This window comes from Hippoglossus hippoglossus, chromosome 14, assembly GCF_009819705.1.
Source record: "Hippoglossus hippoglossus isolate fHipHip1 chromosome 14, fHipHip1.pri, whole genome shotgun sequence".
In the NCBI taxonomy this organism is placed as follows: Eukaryota; Metazoa; Chordata; class Actinopteri; order Pleuronectiformes; family Pleuronectidae; genus Hippoglossus; species Hippoglossus hippoglossus.
This window is the reverse complement of record NC_047164.1, coordinates 17,794,852-17,806,954: the sequence shown is the minus strand read 5'-3', so window position 1 is coordinate 17,806,954 and position 12,103 is coordinate 17,794,852. Positions and strand designations below refer to the sequence as shown.

Below are 12,103 nucleotides of genomic sequence, written 5' to 3'. Positions count from 1 at the left end.
TTCGCAAATTTGTGGAATATGTCACTAAATAAATATTCCTGTAATTGTTTCAAGGTAAAACCACTCTACCGTGTCTGTTGACTGAATCCATTCATTTGTTTTGAAAAGGTTTTGATTGTTATTACAGGACTGGAAGTTACGCGGCTTCATCGAGTCCTGACATAGTTGAGTACATGGATCTACTTTTATTCAAGGAAATACAGTAGTTATACCAGGAACCTCACGCAGCAGACACGCCCCCAACATGTACCCAGGAGAGGCAGCAGATCAGCAATGCAGCCGTCACGCCCTGCACACGCACCCGGTGATGGGAAGATTGCCCATCATAAGCAGTGTGCATAAATCGCACAGGGAGACCACTTGTTAATGTCAAATGTGACAAGCAGTGGAAAGATATTCGGAGTAGGTAAAAATAATGAGCTCATTAAGTCACTATTAAATTTCAGACCTTCTGTCTGAAGGTGATGGAGGCAGCAGAATTGAGGTGGAAACATGTTGAATGTGATCAGTGCAAAAGCAGCGAGTCTCGTGGAGAGAGACAAACGCTCGGAAGCAGCTGATTGCATTAAGCGGAGAGAAACGGCGAGCCGCAGCCTGAAGGGGTCTATCTCAAGTCAATTAGTATAGGGTGAGAAAGAGTCGCACTGATGGCCCATGGATAACCACATACTTTGCCATGTTATCGACTCCGCCACATCTAACACCACCGCGAGACTCCTCCATCACAGTGATTGCTTACATCAGCAGGAGAAGCCAATGACTGCTGTGATGTGTCTTGTGACTTTAAGCGTAGACCCCTGAACGCGCCCCGAGTCCCTGGCACCGAGGATGTTCTTTGCCCATTAACCTGACCAAAGAGCAAAGCAAAGTAATTTTCTGTTGTTGTTTGACTGCGCCGTCCTCTGCAGTAATTTATATGGTCTAATTATTAGAGAAACCACACAGGGCATCAGGCTGTGTGCATGTTTTTATCAACCTAATGTGACAAAGCACATAATTCACTTCCGGCCAAAGACTCTTGTACACTATTCAAAGTCATTTGGCTGGCTGCAGGCACAAATAACCCCGGAATACAATGCATCTATTGACCTTGTCTTTGTAACTTCTGCAAATTGATGCATCAGAATTTCCTTACGAGTGTGATTAAGTACCCCGGGGGTAATTGTGCCTCGCTGTGTCCTGCTGTTTGGAGTTCAGTGTGGGCATGTGTGCATAGAACTGAACCTTGTGACAGTCTGTTCCGGTTTAAGGTTGGAGATGAGGTGTTGGCATATTTAATAGCCTCAAGTATGTGAGCATGTGGGTGTGTGGGCATGCAGACATGGTTTTTATGGAGATGTAGAGTCCCTGTTGTGTCTTTTATTGGTACTTGCGATGCCTTTTTTTTTTGTAAATATGACACTTAGAGGTGGCCTGAGCTTTACGTCATCCCTGCAGGTTGTGTCAAAGTCAAAATCAAACTTGCTTTGTAATCCAAAATCAAGGCAAACACAGTTTCTACAAAACACTTCTGCTTCCCTTTCACTCCGACTTATGTTTATCATTTTGTTTTCGTCTCTGCCCTCAATTTCAAAAAGTCCTGCACTGGGTCGGGTTACCCGCCAAAAAGTTGTGTAACTGGTAAAAAAAAAAAGAACTAAACACTGGTGGGCAGCAGGAGAGAATTATGTATGTTTCTTTTCTGGAGCAATATGAAATTAAAACGAAATAAGCTTCTTTGAATCCTAGTCAGTCGTAAGGATTTATTTTATAGTATAAGCTTATAAAACCACCTTTCACCCCCTCACTTCCATCAAAATGCATCACATTAAGACAACAGTGGCCAGTGGTGAATATGTTCTCAGGGGCTTTGCTGCTCGTAAAAAGGGCCAAAACATATTAGCTTTTGATAGCCACAAGCTAGACAAGTCATCACTGACGGTTCACAGATACCTTTCCGGTAACAGGTTGGCTTATGGAGCCTTGCGGGTGCAAGTTTGCAAAACTTTACCCATGCAGGACTCTGGTGGAGTGATAAAAGCCTGTGTCTGATGACAATGGTGCTAATAAAAGCCTAGTTCAGCAGGGTTAGTGTGATATAACCACTTCATCTTGCTGTATTACAATGATAGAGAAAACTCCATTATATATTTGTGTATAAAGATCCCTCTAGCTCAAACAATGGCATGGGAAATTTTTCATTATAGAAGTTTAGTAACAAGATGCCTCCAGGAAAGGCAACTAAAATTTGTTTTTCCACCTGAGCACACCAACCTCCGAAAGAGAAAAGTTAACTTACGCTAGCAAACAAGCTGCAGCGGCTTCCCCGTTCGTTCCTGCAGCGCTTAAGTGAGTAACAGTGTCATGCTCTGCTCTACCAAATGTGACTAGGAATGATGCTGACAGGCTGCGTCTCCACCATTGTCTAACAAACCACGTTGCGTTAAACACATCTGTAGATGTAGTCATCTATGCAGCAGGTCTGGAAATACCAGATTATGAGGCGTAAATGTGAAACGGTGATGATTCCTTGGCTCCGGCGGTGAAGCCCACCGCACAATGAGCCAGTGGTTCCAGTCTCTGCTGATGAAACCAGCGTTGAATAAATTTAACACAGTAGTGTCCAATCGTGTGTCATGGAGAGCCCAGAATACGCGGGCTTTTATTTCAACCAAACTCCCCACCGGCTAATTTCTGTAATAAGCACACCTTTAGCTGGTGACAGAGAGCTAATTAGGTAGAGCGCTTGTCAAAAAGAATGTTAAGAAAAAGGCTAAGACCCCCCAGAATCCTGCAAAGTAAGTTGGTGCACATCAACTATAGCTGTCTTCAAACCTTGAAATAAAAAACCCTGGGGGGCAGTGGAGTCTTTCATTCTGGTATGGAGGTAAGAGTAGTGGCCTTGCCTCAGATGAAGAGCTTGTATTTTTCAAACTGAGCTTTAAAAACACTATTTTCTCTTAGCTTCTCCTCCTATATAGATTTTTTTCCACCCTTTATTCTAAATACATTAAAAATGGAAAAAAAGGAAGTGTAGTGTGATGCCTTTGCTTTCCAGTAGCTCATTCTGGCGGGGGAGTGTTATGGGAGTGCCATGTCTCCCTCTGTGACCCCATTCTTTTTTATCTATCATGACAACTGCATGCTCAGCACAGCCCCTGAGAAGGCAGCTCAGGCTGTTGCCATTAAGAGGAGGCATCAAAAGGAGGAAGAAGAAAAAAAAAAAAAAGTAACTCTCCACTCTGCTGCAGTGTATCGCTGCAAATTATCCCCACCAACTGAAAAGTTCCATGGCAGCAATATACATCCCTGCCCATCACTCAGAGGACCAAATGTCAAAGTATATATAAAAAAAGAATAAACTGAAAAAGGCTGCACTGATTGTGTCAAACAGTTTGTACATAAATAGCAGAAAATAGGTTTGTGGCTGTGCCATTTTCTTCATGTGGCTTCTGTGACAGAAGTGTTCCAGCGTTTTTATGTGCGAGCAGCAACAACAGTCTCCTCTGCCAATCTTTGCCTCCTTACTTCGACTCAATTAGACTTCTAGAAAAGCATAATTTAATATAAAGCAATGGATGTTGATGCAAATACATCATGGTGTTTGCCAGCTTCCTTTCTGTCGGTAATGTACGTGTGCCTTTGGAAAAACAACCACGTGTAGTTGTGCGAATTGTGCTGTAAATTACATTTTAAATTGTTGACAGTTGACACTCGGCACCATGCACATGCACATTTACCAGCTAGTAGTTAGTCTCAAATGGGCAAACCACTCAGTAAGATTTAGCAGATGTAAATATAAACATTTATATTCAATGTCAGTTAAAGCCCAGTAGACTGTCATCACCTAATTGTGTCATTCATTGAATCCATATGGACAATACATTTGTTTCCATTCATTACAGAAACATATATACGCCTTTGAAGTGTATGGTGTAGCAAAACTAATCAATTAATCAAGACAAATATGGATATTTCATAAGTTCAGCGCAGGACCAAGTGCTTTATTTTTTCTTTGTTGCTTCTTTGTGCTCTGATGCCGTCTCATGCCTCCAATCTATTTCACTGGATGTGATCAGCCATAAAACATCAAAGGAATCATTGTAAATTTAAGAACTGTGTCTATCGTGAGACACTGATCCCTTTTTATTTATGACTTCACCACAACTTCATAGAAACGCGCCTTGTTCGGACACCCTGCATCCTCCAAATAAAACTACTGTGTGCACAATCTATTCTTCTACTTTTCCTACCTTGATGTTAATTCACTCACCATCTTATAGCTTCATAAACAATGGCGACATCGGCTCGGACCAAAGTAAAAACCTGTAAACTGTTCACGATCAGATTTCATGCTCCAAATAAAACCGTCAGCTTCAGGTTGATTGATTCTAAAAGACGGATGCTCAGTTTTTAATCTGCAAGCCTCTAATTTGCAGACGAGATGCAAGGCTGCCATTTTTTTTCTGGGGAGAATGAGTTTACGCTGACTTAAGGATGAGACTTGAACATATGCTGCCATCATAAATCAGGGCCAGCATCTCTGGGAGTTTACCTCTGTTTTTTTTTTTTTTGCTCTCACTGTTCCGCCCCACTGTCCCTGTTCCATTTGGCTCTTAATGAATAAATAAAAGCTCTCTTTATAGTCTTTATAGAGTACTCCAGGCTGTGTTAAGGGAGGAATTTTCTATCAATGTTCCCAAAGTGCAATTTGCCCTCGTCACTCCTTCAGTGTAAAATGAGGACTCTCTAAGAAACTCTGAGCCTTTTTAACACGTTTATCAAAGCAAACGATGAAGAAAATTATTCTGGAATTTAATAAGCAAGAAAATAAATGAGGAGACAAACTCCTTCCTGAAAACCTTTTAGTTTTTTAGGGATGATTCTTAATGCTAGTGCACACTGATGAATCACAAGTGCAGGCAAGTCATGTCCATAAATTCATTTTTTTTAAAATATGAAAACATGTTAATTAAGAATCACTCACCCTTATTTCCATGCCCTCTTTTTTCCCATCCCATGCCCAGCTGCGCTTGGTGAAGTAGTTGACTGTGGCAAACTCAATCAAGGCAGAGAAGACAAAGGCATAGCACACGGCCATGAACCAGTCCATGGCAGTGGCATAGGCCACCTTAGGGAGGGAGTTTCTAGCACTGATGCTCAGGGTGGTCATGGTTAGGACAGTGGTGACCCCTGAGGATGAAATAACAACATTAGCAAACAGGTTCTTCTGGGAAACACTTAAAGGAAAGTTCATTTTCTCACAACTTTGAGTTCAAGTTTGCAAAAGGATCTAAACAGTCTTGCCTCTTTTTTCTAGAGATTTTAGAAACTTTGTGTGCAGCTGTTAAACTGTGTCCACTCAGGCCATGTAACAGAAGGTCAAGACAAGCTTAAATTATCCAATTTAGCTCAATCATGTAAATTACTCTTCTGGGCTTTAAAGAGTAAAAAGTTAGGAGCCAAACAGAATGGTCCACTGCATTGCGGAGCCTCAACTTTACATAATCATCGGCTGTGAGAAATCAGACAGTGGAGCCACACTAACAAAGTTCAGTGGTGCATAAACAGTGTGCGTTTGCTGGGTCAGTCTTGTAGGTTCGAGCAGGAAGTAGCTTCTCAATACAATGAACCATTAAAGTGAATGTTCCAGGTTGTACGCTTGACTCTACTTTTGTTTAAACCGGTCTGACATGTTTTTCCGAACACCGATAGATGCCCTTGTAGAGCCGTGTCTACTGGAGTCCAAAATATATAGTGAAAAATAATGAATACATTTCCCTTAACAACCATTGGAAAACTGAAATGTCCTTTACCTAATACACAAACAAGAAAGATTGTAGTGACCTGTATACATTTAGTGCAGAATAATGTATTAGGGTTAGTTTGATGATAATGAATTACACCATAGTAGAGAAAACAGACCTCCATCTACTTCTTAATTAATCTGGAAACGCATCTTTTAACACGTAGTCTTTTAAAAGTTCGACACATTATGTCACATCTTTACATTCAACACCCCTGGGAATTAAATTAGGCTTGGGTATTGGTCGTCCATCCAACCGTGTAAAATAAAGTACTTTATCAGTTCTAATCTTTCTCATCTGAGTGAAAATAGACGCCCAGTATGCTAACTCTAAAACTGAATATTGTGTTGCTGAACAGTGAGTTCAACTTATTTCAGTGAGCCGTTTGTGAGAAATGAGAAATTGTGAGAAAAGGACTGATGGCAAACTATTTAATTAAAGGACAAACATTACTATTATTATAAATATGATCATTATGGTTATTTATTTGCATAATTTGATGACATTCCAATATTTAAACGTGTGCGATAGTCTTGTTTCTTTTAGGTATTACGATATGGGGTAATATCAGTGAAGATGCTCACATAAAATCCAAATGTAAATCGAATGTTTCAGGCTCTTAAACCTGATATCCCTTCAAAATAAGACTTAAAATGAGCCAGGGAACAGGACTGATAAATTTGTTTAGTTTTGGATGAACACAAAGACACTAAGAAATCTGCAGAAAGATCCTCATTTCAGTTTAATGCTGCGACATAATGAGAAGAGAAAATATGAGACGTGAACACTTGAGGGAACCTTGTCCTTCACAGTAGATGTTTCAATCATTCCACGGAGAAAATGACACTGATTACAGCTCCTCTCCTCGTGTGAAGGAAATTGTTCTCTACAAATAGAATTTCTTGTGACTGAAATGATTTTTGAGACGACTGTTGGGGGAGAAATGTTCTTGCGGGGTCTGTTTGTGGAGAACTGAAGGAACATTATTATTTTAAATGCATGGAAATAAGCTTTTGTAACTTTAATTTGTATTTCCTAAACAATCCCTTGCTTTGCATCCTATTTCAAATCTGTCACTCTGATTGTGTGTGTGTGTGTGTGTGTGTGTGTGTGTGTACGTACATACATTTGTGTGCCTCATTTCCAAATCAAAATGCAAATTATTCAACAAACACAGGTCAGGGGCTCTTTCATAGATTATGCAGCACATTCTATTATTATTCACGGTACATAGGGAGGATAACACAGTGAAGTGGCACATGTGAAACAAGGGGGAAATGTCAAATAAAATAAAATGCATTTTGTGCAGCTTACTTTTTATTTTTTATTTTTTTAATGAAACCCTTCAGCATATTATTTGCAAAATATAACATCGTCCTGAGAGAGGTTTTGGTTAACGGATTTGTTGTCCACTTCAAAAACGCTGTCTGAAAAATTGGCGATTTGATCTTGTGCCGTTTTCCATTAAAATGAATTGATTTGGTTTGTTCCAACCAATAGAAACGTGCAATCTGACCCTTCTTAGTCCACTGTTACTTCAGTGGGATTATGTGACGTGCCCGGCTTTATCTAAATCACCTCGAGCTCAGTAAGTAATAACACTTGAAACCAGACTGGCTGCTCTGTAGTTGACAAAGTAGCCAAACATCCTCTTTGACAGATGCAGCACCTTGTAGATCACCTGCCGCATTTTTCCTGTTCCAGACTTTCCTCTACGTTTCTCTGATTAATTAGTGTTGTTGTAGTTACAGAAGTAGGAACAAATCAATACTGTGATAGAAGCTTTGGGGGAAAAAAAACATTACTCATTCATACCCATGTGCAAAATGCCCCAAATGCACCAAGCTATAGGTTTTCATGTTATTTAGAACTTTTCAAGGGGGAAAAACTTTTTTAAACCCTCCACTTGTTTTGCATTATGCTGAATCATCATCAGCTCTGCACCTTTTCTGTTAAAGCTCCAACAACTGATCTTACTTGTTCAATTAATCAGTGCATTTTAAAAAATTGCATTAAAGACACAAGACGGCACTCACCAAACACAGTGCGAGCAGGAACCGACTCCCTGTTTAACCAGAAGGAGACCTGAGACAGTATGACAGTCATGATGCATGGCAGGTAGGTCTGAATCACAAAATAGCCAATTTTCCTTTTCAAATGGAAATATGTTGTCATCACTACATATTCTCCTGAGGGAGAGGAAAGAAACATGGAGAGAAACACACAGGGTCATGATTATTGATTCAGCCGTGCACAGCTGGGAGCAACATAAGCTGAGACATTCAAAACCATTAACGTGTGCGTTTGCATCATCAAAGTATAGCTCATAGGTCCTTAAGATGAGCCATTTAACCACATGGAAACAGAAAATAATATTTCCAAGGTCGTTTTGATGGGCAATTTGTATAAAAGACACATGAATGCCTTCCATTTCACTTCAGTTTCATCTAGGACGACTTGGAAAAGCATCAAGAGGAGAATTGGAAAGAGTGGCCAAATTGAATGCATGAATCTCTCATAGTAAAAATGAACTGAAGATGTCAAAAGGGCATATCCTCTCTATTCCTCAGACACGGCGCTGCACAACACACGAGAGGAAACCTTGAGCTGAAATTCAAAAGTTAACAGAAAAGGACACTGGAGGTATAGAAAATAAAATACGTAAATACTGTTTCCACAAGATTGATCCTTTCAAAATGTAATATCACTAAATATCCCCATGGCCAGCAATAAAAATGACCCCTGAATGAGTTCTTTGTTTAGCTACAAAGAAGGTGGCTCTGAAAAGTTTGCTGGCCTGACTCCAGCTGCCAGAGGAGCAGCATAGCTGGGAATCAACATTAACCGAAACTGAGGCATTGGATTCTTTAATCTACACCGAGTCTGACCAGTGCTCAGCATCTTTGTCCTCATCTTTGTCTGTCAGCAGCTACCCGGGGAGCTGAAAGGACAGCAGCCAGACACCAGGCTGATTGATGGCAGAAAGTTACTGGACACAAATAGTTTTCAACCAGGCTGCATGCGGATTATACAGGAGGAAAACTGTGTGACCCTCAAAAGGATAAGCGGTATAAATAACGGCTCGAAGGGCACGTCCATCCATGGAGGGGCGAGGAGGTATATTTCAGGAAGGTTGTGGGAACAGCCGACATATGATGTAGTGGCTGTAATCATAAGCTGAGTCATAATCAGACTGTGCTCTGTAGCATGTAGATGGGAATATACATGGAATATTCTATGAGCAACCGATGTAAACACCACTATCAAAATATTTTTCTATTGTGGATAAATTCAATAGTCAGAAAATAGGCGTCCATGTAAACATAGTCACTGACACCAGGACCCTAAAGCAGTCACTACAGATACCATTTAATGATCTGTGACGTAAGTGGGGGGTGGGAGGAAAAACTTGATTTGTGGTGCTGGGGATCTCGGGGGGGAGGGGGGGGGGGAGTCGAGTCCTTTCGCAGCGAAATATTTGATTAACTGGATCCTAGCTGTTGGTGACATGTCCGAGTGATGGACGTCAAAAAAGCTTTTAAAAACACTTTCCATGTGGAACGGCTATAGAACCTTTTCAGAGCCACCCTTCAAGCCAACGTCAGACCTTAAAGTCAAAATATAGATTTTCAGTGGAGTGTTCCTTTTTAAACCCACACTCACATTTTCCTATAGATTTCTTTGCTGCTGTTATATAAAAAACCCTCCGCCTGCATCACTCTAACCTCTTGCTATAAAACATTTCCTTCTGCTCAGATTTTGTCAGTGATGGCAGTGAATGGACACAATCACAGTCCCCCCTAAGCACCAGCTCTCGTTGCCATGTCTGTAATCTGTGTTGCAAAGATATGAGAAAAACAGCCTTTCACTCCCTGAGGTGTTTATTTATTTATTTTTTTATGAGCAGATTCTAACCAGAGCTGAACTGGCTCAAATCCAGCCAGTCTCTCGGCTTCCCTGCACTCCATTAAGTTTAAAGAAAAAATCTGACATCCTCAAGCTGAACTTGTTTATGAAAGTGGTCAGGTTGACTCCATTGGCTCTTTTTAGTCAGACTTTAGATGATCTTGTTCCTTCAAAAAATCCCCTCGAAATTTGCCAGACGCAAGTTCAAACCAGCACACAAGATGAGCTCAAGGAAAGTTTTCCCTGTGGAGTTACACGAGTTCTATTATATTCAACAGCTTTCTGCCTCCTTGGAAAACAGGCACTGTGTCATCCAACAAAGCTTTTAGTCTCCCAACACAGTCAGACAGATCTGTGACTCTCAGCTCCTGAGAGCCACGCGAGCAAGCGGCTTCACAACGGAGGGTAAATCTCTCAAAATGAAAGTCGGTGTTGCTGTGTTGTAAGCTACGCACTCTTTCAGTAATTACCTACTGCCCCATTGAAGCAACCCTTTATCTTCAGCTCTGCAGCAATCAGTGCTTCAGCACTTTATCCGTGTTACCTAAATCCTGTTATCTAAATTGACATTGGAATTGTTTTGTAGATGTTATTCCCCCGATAGATCTCTATCAAAATACCTTGGCAATTTACATTTTCTTGTAAATGATCACTACTAATATGTAGCATAAAAAAGAAACAGCACATATTTCTCTATTTTATGTTGCAGGAATATTGTTTTTGTTTATACTATTATATGTCGCTACCCAGCTGTTACCTTGGTACTTCACGCCGCCATAAGCTTCAGTGGGGAAATGGATAAAAAGTGATGTGACTGTGTTTGTCAGATAAAATGCTTCCGCCACAACGTTGATGAGAAGAATCAAATGAATATGTAATCAAAAGTACGGGGAAGAATATTTGTCCTTTATCTCTGTGCTTATACAGTCGACTCTGGGCTGTTAGCCCACAACAGAATGGAAATAAGGCTTTCACCTCTGGCACACTTCTAGTATCTCTGTAAATATGCTGAATAGTTTTCCCCAGAAAACTGATAACAGTCATAATTTTCCCGATGGAGCCAGATAATGCAAGTTGAATGTAGAATGGCAGAAAGTGAAGAAAAGTGCAGATTGTAACTTTATGAAAACACACAGAAGAGTGCCAATAAACAGTGAGGTCTGTATGTTAACAGAAAGTAAAGGAGAAGTGATGATGCACTAACTTTGTTTCACTGCTTGCAGTACCCCCCCCCCCCCATCATATTAGAATTTGGTGTGTCCACTACAGCTGTCAAACTGCCATGAATACACCTGTACACTGCAGCCATAAAAGCTCAGTGCGGTGTTTGGTTTGTCCAAACGCACAACGTCAGATGGAATTCAGGAAAAGCTGTGTACTGCTGATTGGGCTGAAGGTGTCACCTCTTCTACCTGTGCTGGAGCTGATGGTCTCTTTGCCAATAACGTGACCCAGCAGGTCGTACTGGTTCAACCTTGAGCCGTCCTCCGCCACAGCAACAGACCTCTCGTCTCCCTGAGTCCACAGGTAGATCACCTCATTGTTCGTGTAAGCATCTGAGCAAAAAAAAAAGCAGATGGTGAGATGGATAAGAGATGAACATGGGAGGCAACTTTATCTTTTCTGTCCTCATTGTAGAACACATCAACAATTGCTATGGTTCAAAATGTTGCCATAGAACAGTCATCTTCAGAAAATGTTCTTGTCAATACAGCAGTGAGAGAGTGATTGTTTAGTGATCCTCTAGTCTCAGTCAATTATATTATATAGGCTTTTGACACAGAGGTTGATTCCTACCAACTTTGTGATTGGACTATAGGATATAACAATACATTTTGTTTAACGATATGGAAAAACACATTGTTTCACATATTATGCTCTAACCTTTATTACGTTGTGCAACAGAAAACTCTTTATGTTGTGTTGTGTTTATTTTGTATAATTTTTAGCCATTTGAACAGCGCTTTGTGTTCTTCCACACAACATGGACGCCGGACAGTTTGCATAAAGGCAACATACATGGCATTTGTCTAGTCTCGGGGACTGGAGTGTTCAAAGTGACCAATCACAGGAGGGAAGCATCAGCCACTGTCCTAAAGTTGCTAGCATGGTTGTCGAGTCTTTTTGAAACCAAGATAAACTGAACAAACTGAAGTTCAAGAAATTTCTTAATTATATAAATAAATAGGTGTATTGACGCCGTTTTGAGTGGAATATGAACGTCAGGGCTTGTGGACACTCGGATGACACCACACCAGCAGTATGGAGGCATGTTGTGTTTTTTTCTGTTTTATTACATCTGAAGAAGCGGCCACTAGTTACTTCAATTGTATTGTATTCTGCTCTAACACTGTTTACCCCTGAGACTCCAAAAGTGTTTTGTGGACTCAAACTATTAACCCACCCCTCCA

General features: G+C 40.7%; 1 protein-coding gene across 5 annotated transcripts in view; it reads right to left on the bottom strand.

Annotated features, from left to right (window-relative positions):
- The window catches only part of LOC117774437 (gamma-aminobutyric acid receptor subunit alpha-3-like), an 84,989-nt gene that overhangs the window by 4,453 nt on the left and 68,433 nt on the right, over positions 1 to 12,103 (bottom strand). For 3 of the 5 annotated variants that reach the window (XM_034606862.1, XM_034606863.1, XM_034606865.1), the window contains exons 7-9: positions 11,096 to 11,248; positions 7,823 to 7,975; positions 4,967 to 5,172 (exon numbers count right to left, since the gene is read on the bottom strand). In XM_034606862.1, the coding sequence (XP_034462753.1) occupies positions 4,967 to 5,172; positions 7,823 to 7,975; positions 11,096 to 11,248 (512 nt within the window). The remainder of the gene's footprint in view (positions 1 to 4,966; positions 5,173 to 7,822; positions 7,976 to 11,095; positions 11,249 to 12,103) is intronic. The other 2 variants (XM_034606864.1, XM_034606866.1) reach the window with 1 other exon arrangement.